This window comes from Lynx rufus, unplaced genomic scaffold (genome assembly GCF_022079265.1).
Source record: "Lynx rufus isolate CCGP_SWC_20201006 ecotype Redwood Valley unplaced genomic scaffold, mLynRuf1.p SCAF_7, whole genome shotgun sequence".
Taxonomy (NCBI): domain Eukaryota; kingdom Metazoa; phylum Chordata; class Mammalia; order Carnivora; family Felidae; genus Lynx; species Lynx rufus.
In genome coordinates, this window is record NW_025814889.1 from 130716061 (window position 1) to 130735312 (window position 19252).

Sequence of the window (19252 nt, forward strand, 5' to 3'; positions counted from 1 at the left end):
GTCCATGTGAAATGACCCTTAGAGGAAGGGGCTGGGGCCGGGCGGGGCCTCACCTGTTATTTCACTTCTCGTGGTCACCTCGAGGGGCAGCCTCGCCGACCCTCTTTGCAGATGGGAAGCCTTCCACCTGCTCCGGGCCAGGCCAAACCGGGGGGGTAAGTGGGGGGGGAGGGGGAGGAGAGGGAGGCGGAAGGGGCAGCGGCTGTGAGCAGGGCTCTGGAGTCCACGATCCTGGCTCTAACACCCCTTGGCTAAGTTACTTAATTCTGACTCCGGTTCCTCAATCCGTAGAAGTGGGACGAGAAGACTGCACGGCAAGGATTAAATGAGCTGATATACGTAACGTGCTTAGCCCAGGCAGAGACATGGCCGGCCGTCAACAGCACCCAGAGTAATTTTCGTGATCATCGCTGCCATTGGGACAAACCCAGGTCTGTCCACCCCGAAGCTGGCGCTCTGCACGAAGCGGGGGGCGGGGGGGGGGTGCGGGCTGAGGGAGGGTGATGAAGCCGAGGGCCCCGGGGGGGGGGGGCGCGGTGACAGGCGGCTTTCCAAGCCAGACTGCGGCCCACAGCCCTGATGTAAGAGGCTATGAGGAACCTCTGTGGGTCTTTAATCAGGGGAGTACAAGGGTGAATATGGGGTTTTAGGAAGATTAATCTGGCAGCAGGCACAGGGTGGAAAAAGAGTCAAGCTTAGTACAGAGAATTATGACGGCTGCCAGGCTCCGAGAGGCAGGTCAGTGAAGGAAAACGGCCTGGTTCTCGGCTCCCTGGGCACCCAGGGTTCCCGGCAGCCGGGAAGGGCTGGGGGCCCCGAGGGGGCCGGCAGAGGGCACCGTGTGGTCAGCGACAGTAGCCACTGCAAGGGACCTCTGGCGCCTGCACAGAACAGGCGGCAAAGTGAATGCGTGAGAATGAGACGGCCACCGGCCCCGCGGCCGTGTGGCCAGTTCCGAGCTGCCATCCCACTGCGGGCTGCGCTCGGTGCAGACCCTCCAGGGCGGGCGGGACCGCCGACTCGGGCAAGTGTCAGCTGCCTCCAGCGAGGGGCCACCAAGGTTCTGAGCGCCGCTCCCCAGGCTGGTCTGGAACCGGGGCTGCCCTGGCCAAGAACGGAAGGAGATGATGCTTCTTTACCTTCTTTTATTTAAAGCCGTCATGAAGCTGTGGAAGGGCCGGGCAGTTCCAGCGTCTCTTGGCCCCGAGGAGCCGCGGCCGCTGGTGGCTCGCCAGCAGCACGGCGCCTGGTGAGGCGCAGCCCACCCCGGCCCTCACAGCAGCGCGTGGAACACCTCCACCTTCTCCCGGTACAGGTGGTGGAACTGCTTGGCCAGGCAGCGGAAGGGGGCTTCACAGTTCTCCAGCTCCTTCTGTAGAGACAAGAAGCCGGTGGTGTTACCGGATCGCTGCCGTTCACCTCACCGGCAGGGCTGGCGACAACCGCACCCTCTGTGTAGGAAGGAAACGGAGACGCCGACAGGTTATGGGAACTTGCAAAAGCCACACGCCTGTCAGTGGGGAAGCTCGGTCTGTACTGGATGTTTCTACAAAGCGTGTACTTTCGGCCACGCTCACCACGTGTGTGACGGGAGACTGGAATGAGACGCGTCCTCCCTTAGGTTTGACTGGGGCCCCGAAGGCCGAAGCAAAATCACAGATGGGCAAGGATGCCCACAGTCACCTTGAGTCAGGCAAGGCCGTGGCACTGACCCCTGGGGTGCCTCTCCCTCACCCCGAGCCCAGTGGGAGGTTCCAAATGAAGACTGAGGCCCGGGGGGCTCAGGCCAGTGCCGGGGCCAGGCCTGGGAAGCATCGAGGTCCAACTGGGGCTGGCTGCTTTGATGGCCCAGCCAGGAGAGGGTCGCAGCAGCCCTGCCCTGGACCAGCGGTGGCCTGAGCGGGGAGCCGGCCTGGTGTGGCCTTGAAGGGACTCTGCACGGACGTCCTCCTGGAGGGCGATGGCCCCAACAAGAACAGAGGGAGCCAGGCTGCGGCGGGGGGAGGGGGTGTCACCTGTGATCTGCAGGTGGTGGGGGGGGGGTTCTGCCAGTGGGCCCGGGAGGGGGCATCACGGCGGTGCTCCCAAGGCGCCAGTCTGAGACACCCGGCAAGTCCAGAGGGACTGTAGCAGGTCCCAGCAGGGCCACCTGAGCCGCCTCTCCCGCAGGCTGCGGGCTTGCGAGGCGGCACAAGTGTAGGACCTCGGACCAGCGGCCCGGCCTCCCACGGCAGGTGTGGCAGGAGGCACGGACGCTAAGTCATTAGGAACCTACAGAACCCGGCACAGCGCTGTGCATTTTCATCACTGAAGTATTTTGTGACTAACGGTGCCCAAAGGACTTTTTGTTCTCGGAGAGATGAGGAAAGTTCCGGAGGTGGCCCTAGACTTTTCTCTAGGGGGTGGGAAGAGCCGGCCCTCCAGGGTGAACGCGGACGAGCTCTCGGGGAAAGAAAATGGTAGCCTTTCAACGTAGCTACCGCCCTCGCACTCTCTGTGTGCACGTGTGCATCTGTGACTTACCGACTGTTTTGCAAAATAAATTGCCAGAAGAAAGAGCCCGCTCCTTTCAGGGCAGAAGCTCAAGCTGGGAACGCACGAGAACCTGTTTTCAAACAATCCTAGGCAGCGGCCACAAGTGCAGCCTTGACAAGAGGCAACGATACCTCCCCAACGAAAGGGAAGGATTTCCAAACTGAAGAATGTTCCGAAGTCATCGAGCCCACTGCCCTCGTCTTGTAGGGGAGCGGTCTGCGGCCCAGGGGAGGGGGGGGTGCGGTGGCTCAGCTGGTGTGTGCAGAGCCGGGCCGGGGATTCGAACTCCCCAACGGGAGAAGAGCGGCCTTTCCGCTCCGCCAGCTGGGGCGACAGAAATGCACAACGGAAACCAGTTCTCACGGAGCGTGTCACCCAGACTTTCTAGCAAGGGACATCCCAAAGTGAAGGAGACAAGTTGGCCAAGAGCCGACACAGAGGGGGCGGTGCTGAGGAACGAGGGGGGCCGTCTGTAGGCGAGACGAGAACCCCCACTGTCAAGGACCAGCAGCCCTCCAGTCGGACAGGAGAGAAAGAACATCGGCAAGGCAGATGTGTGTTCCGGGCAACGCCAATGTTAAATAGTAAAATGTTACATTTGCTGAAAGGATCGTTAAGTAAGGAGCGGAAAGAGAACGAGGCCTACGCAGGACACACACAGGGATTTCCAAATGAATCTGAAAGCTCTCAGAAGCAAGATGTGGGGAAAACGCAATATTAAGTAATAACATAATATATATATAATATATTAGTTATATAAATATATATTCATATAAATATATTAATATATTATATATTTATATATTATATATTATACAAATATTATTTAATACATATTATATAAATATTATTTACATAATATTATATATTATATAAATATTATTTATATTATATCATATAAATATTTATATAAGGTTATATATATAAATTTATTAACATAATATATAATGCATATATTTATTTATATTAATATATAATATATTAATATATATTTAATTTATTTATAATATTTATTTATAATATTTATTTAGTTAAACATATATATTTATATATAATATATAAATAATATTAAAAAGTTAAGAAATGCAGTGGAGATGAGCCTCTCTGTATACCAGGGAGCACTCCTGAAGTAGCAGATGTAGACGGAACCATTTTCTGAAGGCATTAAGAGGGTTTGCCAATGAAAAGAATCCTGGAACCCTTCTGTTAACCGATCACAGTGTCACTGACATACCCCAGAGGATGTCCGCTTTGTGTGAAAGATCCTTAGAACAGGCTCTCAGACCAGTGCTCAATCTGGCCTATAGTTCTGCCCCTGAGAGTCCCAAAGTTGGTTCTGTGGCAGGCCAGAGCTCCTTCTAGAAGGTTCTCATGCTAGACAGGCCTGCGTTCTAGTCCTGGTCCGACTGCTCATAAGCTGGGCAACCAGGGAGAGCTATGTGACCTTTCGGAGTCTGCTCGGCATCTGTAAGACAGGGACAGCAGTGGCTGTCCGCCAGGGCTTCCAGAAGTGTCGGCAGAGAATGTGTGCAAACACCTAGCCCATAGCAGGCCCTCAACAAATGTCGGTTCCCTCCCTCACCTTCCTGCAAGAGGAACCCTCCTCAAGAAGGAGGGGATCCTTCTTGAACTTGCTTGCATTTCATACTGTCCTACACCGATGGACACTTTATGTTTCTATTTTAACGTGCTTAAAACAACGCTTAATGTCAAATACTGAAGGGTGTTAGAAAGTCTAAGAGGAACCGCAAAAGACCCCAAATGGCCAAAGCAATCCCGAGAAAGAAGAACAAAGTTGGAGGGGTCAACGTGTCCTGATTTCAAACTATATTATGAAGCAGCGACAATCAAAACAGGATGGCCCTGGCATAGAAACAGATACAAAGACCAACGGAACAGAACTGAGATCCCAGAAATAAACCCTGCATACGTGGGCGATAGTCTCTGTGATAAATGATGCTGGGAAAACCAGACATTCACATGCAAGAGAATGAAGCTTTTACAGCATTCACAAAAATTAACTCGGAATGGACTCGAGGTCTGAACTTAAGACCGAAAACCATAAAAGTCCTAGAAGAAAACGTCGGGAAAAAGCTCTTGGACACGGAACTTGGCAATGATTTTATGGATATAACAGCAAAGCACAAGCAGCGGAAGCAAAAATCAATAAGTGGGACTACATCAAACTGAAAAGCTTCTGTGCAGTGAAAGAAACAACAAAATGAAAAGAGCAGGGGCGCCTGGGTGGCTCAGTCGGTGAAGCGTCCGACTTCGGCTCAGGTCATGAGCTCGCGGTCAGTGGGTTCGAGCCCCGCGTCGGGCTCTGTGCGGACAGCTCGGAGCCTGGAGCCTGCTTCGGATTCTGTGTCTCCCTCTCTCTCTGCCCCTCCCCTGCTTGTGCTCTACCTCTCTCTCTCTCTCTCAAAAATAAACACTAAAACAAAACAAAACAAAAAACGAAAGGGCAACCGATGGAAAACGAGGAAATACTTGCAAATCACACATCCGATAAGGGATGAATGCTCAAAATATATGAGGAACTTAGATAACTCAATAGCAAAAACGTAAATAATCGGATTTAAAAAAAATGGGCAGAGGAGTGAACAGACGTTTTCCCGAAAAGGATATTGAAGTGACGAACTGGTACGTGAGAAGGTGCCAGACTCTTCTCACCCGCAGGGGAAGGCGAGTCAAAAGCACGACCAGACCCACCTTGCGCCTCTTGGGATGCCCGTTACCCTAGAGAGATGGCAGGTGCTGGCGAGGACGTGGAGAGAAAGGGACCCCCCCGGCACTGCTGGTAGGAACGCAAAGGGGTGAGGCCACTCTGGAAAAGCGTGGAGGTCCCTCAACTGTTAAAACTTGAACTACCGGACGGTCCAACAATCCCACCTCTGGGTAAATACCCAAAGGAGATGAAATCGCTGCCTTGAAGAGATGTCTGGACCCTCATGCTCACTGCATTATTCCTAATAGCCAAGATGTGCACACAACTTAAGCGTCCATCAACGGATGAATTAGAGACCATGGTCTGTGTATGTACGTAATGGGATGTTGTTCAGCCATAAAAGGGAAGGAAATCCTGCTGCCTGTGACACCGTGGCTGAACCTTGAGGGCATCATGCTAAGTGAAAGAAGGCAGACAGAGAAGGCAGACAGATTCTCGCTTACGCGTGGATCTGAAGAAACAGAAGTCACGGCAGCACAAAGCAGGTGGGGGGGTTGCCAGGGGAGGTGGGGGAAATGAGCGAGGGGCGCCAAGTTCCAGTTTTAAGGTGAGTAAGTTCTGGGGGCGCCCGGGTGGCTCAGTTGGCTAGGCGTCCAACCCTCGGTTTCTGCTCAGGCCATGACCTCACGGTTTCGTGGGGTTGGGCCCCGTGTGGGGCTCTGCGCTGATGGCGTGGAGCCTGCTTGGGATTCTCTCTCTCTCCACCCCACCCCTGCTTGCGCTGTCTCTGTTTCTCTCAAAATAAATAAACTTTAAAAAAACAAGAAAAAGGGGCGCCTGGGTGGCGCAGTCGGTTAAGCGTCCGACTTCAGCCAGGTCACGATCTCGCGGTCCGTGAGTTCGAGCCCCGTGTCAGGCTCTGGGCTGATGGCTCAGAGCCTGGAGCCTGTTTCCGATTCTGTGTCTCCCTCTCTCTCTGCCCCTCCCCCGTTCATGCTCTGTCTCTCTCTGTCCCAAAAATAAATAAACGTTGAAAAAAAAAATTAAAAAAAAAAATAAATAAAATAAAAAAAAACAAGAAAAAAACAACGTTTGCTCGCCTTGCGGAACATTCGCAGAACAAGTTACTCGCAATCCAAGCTCTTACCGTATGGCCTGATGTGGGCGGCTCAAGGGCACACGACACCAAAGATGAGAAACCCCTGTCCTCAAAAGCTCACAAATTTGAATTTCATTAGTTGAGCATTTGCGATGATCGGGCCAGAAGGTAAGAGGGACACTTACCTTTGCAGAATCTAGGATCGCAAAACTTTGAGGCAACAACACTATATGGAAGATGACTAGGGGGAATAATTCCATGTGAAAAAGCAAATATTTACCGAGCGTGTGTTACGCACCAGGCTTTGTGCCAATGTTTTCGTATTCGCCATCTGACTTAATTCTCCTATTTGTCACTCAATGAGGAATGGGAGTTTTTTATCCCCATTTTACAGGTGAGGAGCCTGAGGCACCAAGAAACTAACGGACCCGCCAAGGGTCCCACGGTTCAGTCCTGCTGCTTCGCCATCGCCGGGCAGAGCGCTGGCCTTGACCCGCGACGCTTTCCCAAGGGAGCAGGCCGCTTGGGGGGGATTTAAAAGGTTCACATCCGCACGGCAACTGAACAGTCATGGGACCTTGGGCGAGTCCCTTCACCTCCTCAACACGGAAGTGGGGCTTATTAAGGGCCCGGCTCCCAGGCCCACGGTACCGTGAGGACCGTGAGATAATGTGCCGGCACCGTGATCCATTCCGTCTCACGCAAATGCCAAGGGTCGCTACGATCGAACCCAACGCGCTTGTGTTTCTTATTAAACTGAGATACAACTTTTTCCAGGGCCAGCCGGCCGATCTGCTTTACCGTAGCGCACGAGTGGCTTGTGAGAAAAGATCCTGGACTAGGAATGGGAACATCAGCTCCAAATGAGAACCTGGGTATGGGAGCATACTGACTCCATGCCTATGAGGTCACGTGAGAAACCACACCCAGCAGGGGCCCAGTCCAGATGTGGCCATGGAGCAGGCGGAGGTACTTACCACGGATGTTTCAAAACATTCCAGGCCTTGGCCCAGGGCCCACGCCCGGGCCTGAGCCGAATCCACCGCCCGTCTGCCGGCCAGGTCTGTCTTGTTCCCCACTAACACACCTACTCGAAAGAAACAACCAAAGCATCACATTGAACTGTGGCAGCCTGGGAGGACAGCTGGAGACAGAAAAGAGCGAAGCACACGGATTTTGAGGGGTCTGAAACGCTGGGGGAAGCTGCCTGATTCGAGGTGGTGAGCACCGGGAGAGAGAGAGGGTCCAGGGCCGCCCCCGAGGGCCCCAGGAGAGGAGGCGGGCTTTGCTTTTCCCACACAGCTCTTGTTCAGCCCTTCTTCTAGACTTCACGTGGATCTGTCTGCCTTGTCTCCTTAAGGCTGCAAGGCGAGGGCCAAATTTATGTGAGCGTTTGTGATAATTCCTAGCACATGGAGCAAACGTTAAAAATGGTCATTAATACTAATCTAAGGGCTGGGCTCAGAGTCAGGGACTCAGAGGTAATTTAGTTCCATTCCCAGCTGCATCAGCTGCAACTAATTTCTGAGCCCGTCTCTGGAGATCGCTTTCCCTGGTCTCTAATGAGGGGAATTTGTTGATCTCACATAGGGATGAAAAATAAACTGATTTAAAGCATTCAGAAGTGACAATAGGACTTGAATGTTTACTTGCGCCCCACATATAGGAGAAAATGAGGAATTCATCCCCAGGGCTGGCTTTCAGAAATAAAATCTCATTCCTATCACTGCACCTTCCCCGTATTATCTTGAGTCTCCTCTCCGTCACCCTGCAAGGCTGGGGGTGGGGGGCGAGGGGCGTCATCTGCCCATGTTACAGACTCACGGAGGTGTGTGGTGACTGTGCTAAGAGGCAGAGCCACTGTTCAATCCAGACCACCATACTCAAAGCCGGGGGCACCCTGTTTTACACCCGTAGCCACCCCTGCAATGACCTCGTGCCCGTGGACTTGAGGGACAGAGGTGCTGCTGGAAAACGCAGATGGCCGCAGCTCCTACCTGGGAGGGACGTGCCTGGGATCTGGGACCGAGCCTTCTCCAGCCACTTGCTGCAGTTGGTGAAGGACTGCTCGTTGGTCACGTCATAGACGAGACACAAGACGTTGGGACTCTCCCACTGTGCGGGACGGGCCGGATGAGTGCACGTCAGTAACAGTGACAGCGATTTCTAGGCTGGGAGAAAAATCTGGCCTTCCGAGGGAAGGGACGGGGGTGGGGAGACAACCTCTAATAGGGATGAGAGTCAGAAAACTGAGCCAGCCCTCGGGAGAAAACAATTCACCCAAAGGAACGAAGGGGAGGGCACGGGCTCACCTCCGCGTCAGGCTGCCTGCTGGGCGCGTTCTGTGCATGGCTGAGAAACCTCCCGACCCTGCAGGGCCCGTCTCAATATCCCTGCTGCCTAGCTAAAGACACTGGGTTCAGAGAGGGTAACTGACTTGCCCAGATCAGACATGCTTTAATGACTGGGGTAGGACTGAGGCTTTTTTCTACCCAGAAAAGCTCTGGCCTGCCACTGGTTTCATTCATTCGTACCTGGTCGCATTCCTATGGAGGGCCCGCTCTCATGCAACTTATTAGGTTTTTCTGCTTTGCAGGCCTAATAGGCATCCTTTCTTCCATTAGCCAGCCACGGGAAACCTGTTTGTCCCGCATCTTCCTAATAAGGGCTGGCTGTTCCCAATGCAAAGGGCACTTTCTGCTTCTCCTGCAGTGTGCCAGCCCCAGTCCAAACCAGACCAACAACTGGACAGGGCTCACCGTCCCAATTAAGAACCAGGGCTGTGCCCGCACGGGCCGTCGCCTTCAGGGGCCTCTCAGAGTCCTGGGACGTCCTGCTGCCCGGCACAAGGGCACAGGACAGCCCTGCTCAGGCTGTGATGCCCGTCCTGGTGTGTGAGGCTCTCTTACCCTGCCCTCCCCTCTAGGCACCCCCGTCCTGCACAATTACAGTTTATTTCTGGTGTGTCCGTAACCTCCAGGGTGTGGGGAAGAATCCTTCCTCCCTCCAGTTGTCCTGGCAAGGCCAGCCCAGGATTGGCTCTAGAGGGCTCACTCCTTCCCAAGGCTAGGCTGCCACTTGGACTGAGCGGATGAACCCCTCACACCTTCACTCTGCAGACTAACTCAAGAAGTCTTGCTTGATCTCCCCTTTTGTGCGTGAGGGAGACACCTCTTTCCTCTAGGCCTCAGTGAGGTGACCCAGGATAGGCCTGGGATCGAGCTGGAGCCAGCGCAGGAGCCCCGAGTCAGGGTTTGGGACGATGGGTACCAGGTGGCCCTGACTTGCCCAGACACATCCTCCCTTTGCCCAGCAGGCCAGCACCCAGGGCGAGGCCGTGCCCACAGCAGGCACGCTGTAAACATCACGGATTGACGCACGAAGCCAAGCCCGTGAGAAATGACAATCATCAGATCTCTTTCTTTTAGACAACAAAAAAGGGGCAGAAAACGATTTCTATTAAAATGTGGCCATTCTTGGAAAGGCAGGGGAGGGCTCTGGAGAGCTCAAACCTTGTAATTAGCTCACTGGCCCAGATTAGCAGAACTGTTACCTTGGAAGGTAAGGCAAGCGGGATCCTGAGAGGATGGGCGGGTGGGCACGATAAGCCTGGGGCGGCAGTAGGCACAGGGCCCAGAGCAAACCCCGGGGACTGGGCCAAGGTGAGTCTCTCGCTACAGGGAGAAGGAAATATTTGCTCCTGGCATCACCAGCGGGGGCTGTCTAAAGAAGGGGGGCCCAGAGTGCTGCGGGGACTGAGTCACACGGCTCCGGCACATTCTGAACCTGGCCATTCCAGAGCTGGGGGCGGGGGAATCACGTGCACGAGCCAGTCCCGCTGGCCAAGAAGCCGCCAAGTCCCAAGGCTGGGAGGAATGGCCCTTGAAGAACTCTGCCTTGGTAGCATTGTCCTCCAGGCAGCCAGGTTGCAGTGACATTGCCGGGAGAGCAGCGAAGGGGTCAACTTTCTGGTGGAAGGGGGCGGGGGCGGGGGTTAGGGAAAAGATCGCAGGCTACTTGCCAATTTATCCAGCATTTCCGAAAACAGCTCCTTGCCGGCAGAGTCAAAAATGAAGAGTTCCTAGAACCAGAAAGGCAAGTCCCAAGAAAGTCTGCATGTAGAGGGGAAATCGCTGGCCGCAAGTCCCCGAGACGACGCTGGGCTCACCGCAGACCTGAGACAGCCGGCACAACCAGCACTTTCTGTGTGGCGGCTCACCTCTCCTCACCCCGAACCCAAAAATCCCAGGAGTGCTAAACAGGCTGACACGTGCTCTGGTTTCCAAAAGGTCATTCTGCATTTTGTTAACCAAATTGATTTTCAGATCTTAAGACAATTCTTTTTTAAAGCAGGTCACCGAGTAGGCCTGGGGAAGGCGCTTAAAGTAGGACAGCCTGCCGTCGGTCTCCGATGGTGGGATTCAGACAGAAGACGGAGGATGACCCTTCCTGCCCCTGACCGAACCTCGGCCAGCCCATGCGAGAGCCCCTCCCCGCTGCTGCTGCTCTGGGAAGTCTCCCCCTTCGGCTCCCCTGGGCACTGATGCCCCCTGGCTGGCTTCTGACCCCGGCACACGGTCTGAAGGTCAGTGCTGTAATCTGCGTTTCATGCTTTCTCACTGCATCGGGGGTACCTAAAACTGTGTTTTCTCATGGATCTCTTTAAGAAGGCGGGGATTCTTTTTTTGTTGTTGTTAATGTTTATTTTTGAGAGAGCGAGAGAGACAGAGCGCCAGCAGGGGAGGGGCAGAGAGAGAGAGGGAGACACAGAATCCGAAGCAGGTTCCAGGCTCTGAGCTGTCAGCACAGAGCCCGACGCGGGGCCCGAACCCACAAACCACGAGATCATGACCTGTGCGGAAGCCGGACGCTTAACTGACTGAGCCACCCAGGCGCCCCGTGGAAGGTGGGGATTCTTAAACCTTCTCTCCAGGAAAGCACATGCAAACATAATGCCTTGAGATTCAATTTCCAGAGCTGTGGACTCCCATACAGGGACCCGGGTTAAGGACCCTGATACTCCAGTAAGTTCTGTGAGGGCAGGGCCCATATCCCAGTCCTCTCAGCCCGTATCAGCGACTCTTCCCAAGTGCTCAGACAAGCCTAGGCCAAGTGCTGGTACAGTATTCCCTCTCAGGGAGGAAGACAGTGACCACAGGGACTCTGGGCCCAGCTGGAGGAGCGGTGAGCTCTCTCAGGTCAAGGGCACCACTTACCACGCTGTCCCCCGTGTCAGGGACTGGCACCGTCTTCACCACCAAATCCACCCCTGTCGTCTGCCGAGGAAAACCGAGAATTCGCGCGTCAGAGGCTCCCAAGAGGCGTGTTACAGGACACGATGAACATCTGATGCCCAGGAGGCAGAACTGCTATGTTCTGGATTCACTGCTGTAGAAGTCAGACAGGACCAACTAGGCTCCTCCCACTCCCGGCTCACAAGGAGGTGTATATGGTCACCCAGTGGGCCACCGGCCCGTCTGCGCCACAGGCAGCCTCACGCCCTGAGGCTCGTGGAAAAGTGATCTCCACGTGGCCATTCAAGCAGCCTCCCATCAGACTGTGGGGCTTCTTAAGGAATTCTGGAAAGTCACTCCCTCAGGGCTGAAGGACGATCATTTCTCTTTAAATTCTTTTTTAAGTTTATTTATTTATTTTGAGAGAGAGACAGTATGAGCAGGGGAGGGGCAGAGAGGTGGGGGGGAGAGAGAGATTCCCAAGCAGGGTCTGCATTGTCAGCACAGAGCCCGGCGCGGGGCTCAAACTCACGAAAACAAGAGTTGGGTGCTTAACTGACTGAGCCACCCAGGCGCCCCCGACCGTTTCTCTTTAAGCCTCGGCCAGCCTACGACTCCCACGTCTCACCAGGGTGTAGTTCTTCTGGAAATGGGCTCCGTCGCTGCGGAAGATCTGTGCCAGGGCGGTCTTGCCCACTGCCGGGTCTCCTGTGAGGTCAGAGGAGGAGAAAATCATCATTTCTGTCCTGATCTGGCTTGAGAACCACCCCCCCCCACCCCTACTCCAGAGCGCTAGTTAGAAACCAGAAACTTCAATGAGTTTTCAGAGAAAACGTACTTGGCTCTCATGGGGACTTGGGAGGTGGCCGGCAGGGCCACGGGTCCGGGAGACCAGTCTTCAAAGCCCGGTTGCATTTCTTCAAGGGTAATCCTTTCATCCAAAAGAACTGACCCAGAAGGTAACAGAGCTTAAGGAAGGCTTCAGAGCACTCGGAACAGAGCTGACACACTCTTTCACTGCACACACCCCACGGGGAAAAGCTGTCACTTTCAAACTTGAACGTACTTTGAAGTCTCGAAGGTAAAGGGCTCAGTCTCATAGGCTCACCTGCCTAGCGGAACCAATTTGAGTTCAGAGCTCCCATACTTAGGACCCTGTGTGCTTCTTTCGGGGTGGGGGGTGGCGAGAGCTGGGAGGGTTTCTGCATTTACGGGAAGCAAGGAGTCCGCCTGCTACATCGGCCAACCTGAAATCCATTTCCAAGTGACACGTTCCACTCCGGCCTCGGCGTGCCCAGCAGCACTGCGGATCCGTCATCCCAGGGGCCTCCCCACGTCTGTCTACGGTCTATCTACAACAGCCACCGTTTCCCCCGAGCTTGCTTTACGCCTCCCGGGGTTTACCTCCCCGCCTGCCTTCGTGGGTCGACAGCCCCATGAATCGGTATCTCCAAACTAAAGGTTTATGTCATACTTTCAGTTTGAGATCTGGACCTTTCACAAGACTGTGGGGAGCAATTTTTTTTTTTTTTTTTTTTTTTTTTTAGTATTTATTTTTGGGAGACAGCGAGACAGAGTGCAAGCAGGGGAGGGGCAGAGAGAGAGGGAGACACAGAATCGGAAGCAGGCTCCAGGCTCTGAGCCCGACGCGCAGAGCCCGACGCGGGGCTCGAACCCACGAAGCGTGGGATCATGGCCTGGGCCGAAGTTGGACGCTTAACCGACTGAGTCCCCCAGGCGCCCCTGTGGGGAGCAATTTAATCTGGAGGCTCTCCATGCCCACCCCTAGTCCCCCTGTCCCACCCCCAACCGCTTCCCCACGACCCTGCTCTGCCTCTGGCGATGCCAGCCTTGTTCTCATTCGTGAGATCTTCTGGGCCTTGAGTGTTACAGACTCTCCTTCCGGCCCAGGCTCCTCAGCAAAGCCACCAGGGCGTTCGTGTCCGTCTGTCCTGTGCCCTCTGGGGCGATCGCCTCGCTTTCGCTCTGTTTTACAGTCGGCTTCCAGGTGCCTCTTGACTTCTCCGCAGCCCGCTGCTCTGTTCCCTTTTCGGTTTTGACTTTTCCCACCTATATAATCTTCTCTTGCGAGGCCATTACTTGCCTACTTGTGGCATTTCTCCTATGCACTCCTCCAGGGCTGAGTGAGCTACTCAGTCTTGCCTTTCTGTTTACCACCGCGTCTTAGAAGGGAACCGTTCCCACGGTCCTGTTCCCTCCTTCCCAGCCCCCACCCCCTACCGTGACCATCAGCCTCACTTGACAGATGACGCTTCCGAGGCTCAGGGAAAGCTGGGTAACCGGGCGCAGGATTCCTACATCTCACTCTTCCCGCCGGACCCCACTCCTCTCCGAGCGCTCAGGGACACTCCTGACCCATTTCTAACACTGCCCCTGCAGGCCCCCATCGCCGCAGCCTTGCCTGACATCAGAGGCAGCCACGGGCTGCACGGTGGCCGGGTACCCATCCATCTCCGAACAAACAGAGCATATCACTCTCCCTCTTGCGCTCTGTCTCCACCCGCTTGACTCCAATTCTGCGTCTGAATCCAGTTGGAAATTGGCTCTTCCTGCTCGTGAAATCCCCCACAGATTTGTTCTAGTTAATTTCATAAATCTTCCTTCCGGCTGTCAGTCAGAGTCACCCACACTTATGGAAAACCTCGAGCGTCGGCTGAGGAGGGATCCGGCACAAGGAAGGGAAGTAACTGGTAAACACATTTGCGGAGCAACACGATGACAAGTGCAAAGGCAAACAGCGCAAGCTGAGAACCAAAGCATCTGAGGGTGCGTCGAGGAAAGGAACGAATGAGCAGTTTCGGCAGCGAGGCCGACTTCCTCGGGGTGGTAGGGGGGAGGGGGCTGAGCCTGGGGGACAGAGGGAGGGACGCCTGCAAAGGCACCATGCGAGGTCACTGCCAAGTCCAATGGCTTTTTCTCGGCTCCCACGCTCCTTGGTGTCTCTGAAGGATGAGTCGGCCCGAAGCAGCCCCCTCCCGCCTGGCCCCCGTGTCCTCCCACTGGCCTGGTTCTCCTGCCTCCGAACGTGGGCACTCCTGTGGGTCTGTCTGCTCCCAGTTTGTCCCGTTTACTCTCTTTCCCCTGTCACTTCTCTCTCCCACGCTTGGTCTCTATCTCCACCAACCCGTGGATGCTTCCACTAGGATGTTGGGCCTTCAGCCGATCTATCTGTCGACAGCCAGGCTTGCGTCGCACCCCCAGGTCCCAAGGAGTCTTGCTGACCTAACCCACTTGTTCTGCCCATATCACCAGGTGCTCATGCCTGCCGGCTGTACCCAGGCTCCTGCAACTGCTGTCTCTATCTGCAGTTGCCGCCGCTCTATCTCAAGCCCGCGTTGCCTTTGTCGTCCCTGAGGACAGCGCACTGGTTACCTCAGGCCTCAGCCGGGGCTCTGTGTCCCGCCCCAGGACGTGGGAGCCCGGACTGTGCTAACGGGGGTCTCCTCTGCCAGGGGCTTCCTGTCCGGCTCTGCCAGTGCACGTTCTAGAGAAAGACCGGCAGGTGGGGGAGGGCGGATGGACTTGCCCCTTTCCCACGTGCCTGCTGTCTAAGCAGTACGTTGGCAATGGCCTTTACTCCAGCAGTAGGTATTTACTTCTCTCCAGTTTATTACTGGACCAGCCTTTTTACTCCCGCTCGGAGACGCCAGCAGCGGGGGGACAGTGCCCTCTTCTCAGGTCTGCATCTCGGCTCCTCGGGGAGCTCTCTTCCTGAGCTTCCGACGACCTGTCTGCCTCCCTGCCTCCCTCAGCCCGGGGCAGGGGGACCCTTCCTGTCGTTGCTCTAGGTGCTGCCTTCCTGTCCCTTCATCCTTCCAGGACCTGTTTGACGGACATACCACAGGAAACGCTCACATCCCACTTGTTCCCCAGCTGTCCCTTACGCCACATCTGGGCTCCACGCCCCTGCGCTCTTGACCTTCGAGAAGCCCTCAGAGGGAACCTCCCTCCAGGTCTCCCTCTTGTCGTCACCCGTGAGGCTCACGGCTGGTAGCATGGGACTTTTCCGAGCCACCTTCTGGCGAGGCGCTATTCTCATCCCCACTGCTACCACGGGGCAGTAAACCCAAGTCCCCACTCCAGCGCCATCCCTCACCAGCTGTGTGACCTTGGGTCAGCGATCTCTCCGGGCCTCGGTTGCCATTTGTATAAAAGGCGGACAATAAGCACCTATCTCGTAGAATCGTTAGGAGGACATAATGAGCTTAATATGGGCAGTGCCTGACATGCTTCAAGTCATATTTAAGTGGTTTTTGGGTAAATACAACAGACAAATGTCAAGGGTTGTCCCCTTTCCTCATCTGAGCCACAACAAGGAGCAGCTGTGCTCTGAGGGATTTCTCTGGCATCTGGGACACAACCAGCATTCTCTTTGTGTTTGCTTGATTATAAAGTATTATGCACGTCTCAGCCCTTCCGTGAGTGTGGGGGCTGCCCTGGTTCACCCCCGTAGTCCCACTGTACCTTGCACGATGATTCACACACAGGTGCTCAATAAATATCTGTTGAATGAATAAAAGCACTTGAACTGAATATCAGGTCCCTCACTGACTAGTTATAAGAGAGGGGAAAAAAAGACAGATAAACTCAATTTAAAGAGTAGGCCTGGGAGGGGAGAGGAAAAAAGAAAACCAGTGGGGTGGGGGGGTGGTGTATGTGGTGGGGCCAGTGTAGAGAATGAGACTCTGGTGGGTGGTGGGGTAGGGGGTCCTGATTCGCTGTGCTGAGGTCTTTCGGGTCCTGGAAACTTCCAAGAGGAAATGCCCTCAAGGCCCTGAAAGGAGGCTGAAGTTGAGGACTAGACTGGAGTTCGAGAATCACTCAGGCAGTGGCTGAAATCAGGTGAAATCGTACCTGGGGGCTCGGTGTCAAGAGGGGCAAAGAGTCTGGCATTGAGGCTTGAGGACAGTGTAGCCGGAGGCTAAACACAAAGCCCTGGAAACCAGATCACCTGGGTCTGGAGGCCACCTCTGCTGCATCCAGCTGTGTGACCCAGGGCAAGTGTCTTACCCTCTCTGGGCCTCAGATGCCCCGCCTGTAAATAGGATGCCAAATAATACCAGTCCCTCAGGGTTCTCGTGAGGACTCAGTGAGACACCTGTGTTGAGGGTTCGAGTACAGTGTTGGCACACAGAAGGTGCTCTGTAAGTTAGCCCCGCGGGATGGAAATTGAATTAAAAAAGAAATGAGAGAACAGTCAGAGAAGCCCATTTAAAAAAAATACACAACTTCAGAAAATAAAAACGTTCTTACCTCGTCCGCAAGGAAACTGAGGCTTAGAGAAATGCTGTGCCCAAGATGACACAGCCCTTCAAAGGAACAGTCAGAATTACTTTTGTTACACCATACTGCCTCTCCTGGCACTCTGGAAACTACAGATCTCTCTTGAGAACCACCAATTTTTTTGCTCCAGTGTGATCTGAGTTACTACTGTCAGGCATCTTTCTGTGTCACCCTTTTCTTTTCAGATTAGAAAGGCCATTAAAAATATCATCAATTTCAGTCTGGAAGAGAGGAATCAAAAGGGGAATTTTTTTCCCCCTCTATTACCATTTCTTTCATGGGCTGGTCCGGGAACCCTAGAGAGATCCCGGGGTTCAACAGTAACACAAGTGAAGAGTTTTGCAGCTGGGCAGGTTTGGGGGGCTGAGATCCTGCCTAGGACTTTCCTTCACGAGGGGGTGACCCTGGGCAAGAGACTTGACCTCTCAGTGCCTCGGTAAGATCAAACAATACAGCACCGACCCCAGTGTGCTGCGGTGAGGGGACTGAATGAAGTGCCTGTGTCCGGCATGCACTAAGGACTCAGTAAAGCACATCTGTCTTCAGGAGCCCCAGGTCAAAATCCTGGCAAATATTTTCCTGAATTGCTGACATACAAAGGGAACAATACAAATAACACAAATGGGAATGCCACACTGGCATTCGTTCCACAACTAGTTACTGAGTACCTCCTGGGTTCCAGATATTGTTCAGGATGCTTGGGACGTGGGAGTCAACCAAACAGAGATTCCTGCCTTTGGGGGATTCAACATTTATAACCTCCTGAGTGCAGGGCAGCATGGGAAGTCTGGCTCTTAAAGACAACACACATGGCCCTTTTGCAAACTCTGGTCGACTGTACATTACGGTTTCCCATCCCTGTTACCAGAGGGGGTGCGATCAGGACAAAAAAATCCCACAACTACTGACTACCAAAGTTACCGATGCCTAACACTGGGATACACCACATGGTTTGGATGAAGCATTTATGGCGTGCTTAGCCTGATTTTTTTTTTTTTTAACGAGTCTACTCCTCCTGAATATAGTTTAAACTGGTGAAGGTGGTCTCAGAGTATGACAGGGAGCGGGGATATCTGCTGGAGCTACAAATGTGCCCTGGAAGAGAATTCTTCCACCCCTAGTGGCATTTACTCTATCAGTAATCGCATTAACTCGTCTTTGGAAGAGAGAAAGGAAAAGAGGGTAGGCAATTTACGCGAACAAAAGCTCTCAGTAACTTACGAAGTCTCTGAATTCTGGAGACTAAATTTCAAACTCACCTGCCAGGATGCATTTGGCCGCCAGCTTCACCATGGTAACCAACCACCTCCGCGGACCAGACAGGGGAAGAGCGGCTGCTAGAAGCGTCGGGGGGGGGGGGCCTGCCTGGGAAGGGAAGTGGGGACGGCAGACACTCAAGGGGCCTGGGGCCGCGGTGCGGACAGGGACAGTGCGGTCCGGACCCTCTGGGCTGGGGGCGACTACCGCGCGCGAGGGTCGGGGCGGAGGCGCAGAGGAGCGCCAGATGGGGCCCGGCTTCAGGCCTCAGAAGGCAGCCTGGAAGCTGCGAGCGTGGCGACGGGGCTCCCGCTCGTTCCCAGCCTAGCTCCTGGCAGTGGGGATCGGGAAGCGCGACGCCGCAGCCATCCGACCCCAACCCCAGCACGGCGCCAGACGCGCTCCCGGGGCAACCACTGCCCACCTACCCCGCCTCCTCCTCCTCCTTGCTGACCCTCGATTGGCTGCGGCCAAAAGCTCCCACCCCACCCCGGCTCTCGGAGGCCAGTGGGAGGAGGGGGCGGGGCCCATAGCTCCCCCCGGCCAGACACTTCTTAGTGGTATCTGCCCGTCAAGCTCACTTCGCTAGACGAATGGCTACTGTAGATGTCAATCATTTCCATCTCCCGCCCCCGCGCCGCCGGAAAGTTCAGGGAAATGAAACTCCCAACCTCCTCCAGCCAGAAGCCGTGAAAAGAGAAGCTTTCTGATTGGCCAGAGGCTGGCTCGGACCATCTTCGGGAGGAAGGGGGATTCGTCGCTCCCCCCGCCCTTCCGGAAGTGAGTTCGCCCAGGAGGGGCGCGTCTGGCGCGCGGGAGTTTGCGGCGGCGCCTGCGCAGTAACGTGGCCGCAGCTGCCGGAGCGGAGCTGTGAGCTGGTTTGACTTCGCAGAGGTTTTTGTGGCTCCAGGTCGCCGGCTCCTGGGAGCAAGACTGTGTCGTGCATCAGGAAATCCGATTCTTGCCCCGCATCCCGCAGGGAAGTCTTGTTTTAAAGCCCAGCGATATTATGCGCTGCAAAATCTAAAATGTGAAAGTATTTCTAGTGATGTCTGTGAAAAGAAGGGAGAACATGGAAACTTTGATGGGGGGAGGAGGGGTTGGACTCGGGACTTCGAAGTGCTTTCCGCCAAACCCGTTTCCTCGCTTGTAAAA

At 54.5% G+C, this 19252-nt stretch overlaps 1 protein-coding gene across 2 annotated transcripts; it reads right to left on the reverse strand.

Annotated features, from left to right (window-relative positions):
- Positions 1 to 1134: 1134 nt before the first annotated feature.
- On the reverse strand, positions 1135 to 18584 carry IFT27 (intraflagellar transport 27). Of its 2 annotated transcripts, XM_047067003.1 has the most exons (8): positions 18526 to 18584; positions 18100 to 18205; positions 12165 to 12244; positions 11519 to 11578; positions 10324 to 10383; positions 8300 to 8417; positions 7280 to 7389; positions 1135 to 1372 (listed from the first exon to the last, which is right to left on the reverse strand). In XM_047067003.1, exons 2-8 carry the CDS (start codon positions 18131 to 18133, stop codon positions 1274 to 1276), a joined length of 561 nt encoding a protein of 186 aa, XP_046922959.1. In that variant the 5' UTR covers positions 18134 to 18205; positions 18526 to 18584; the 3' UTR covers positions 1135 to 1273. The 2 variants fall into 2 exon arrangements, with proteins under 2 accessions (XP_046922959.1, XP_046922958.1); XM_047067002.1 differs by lacking the exon at positions 18526 to 18584 and having other exon boundaries at positions 18100 to 18515.
- Positions 18585 to 19252: the final 668 nt, after the last annotated feature.

Excerpts from the sequence above, each read along its gene's own strand:
- IFT27 (XM_047067003.1), bottom strand. The coding sequence starts at position 18,133 with ATGGTGAAGCTGGCGGCCAAATGCATCCTGGCAG. Across the intron at positions 12,245-18,099 it reads GGCCAAATGCATCCTGGCAG|GAGACCCGGCAGTGGGCAAG; the intron begins GTGAGTTTGAAA and ends CTGACCTCACAG. Across the intron at positions 8,418-10,323 it reads CGGAAATGCTGGATAAATTG|TGGGAGAGTCCCAACGTCTT; the intron begins GCAAGTAGCCTG and ends CGTCCCGCACAG.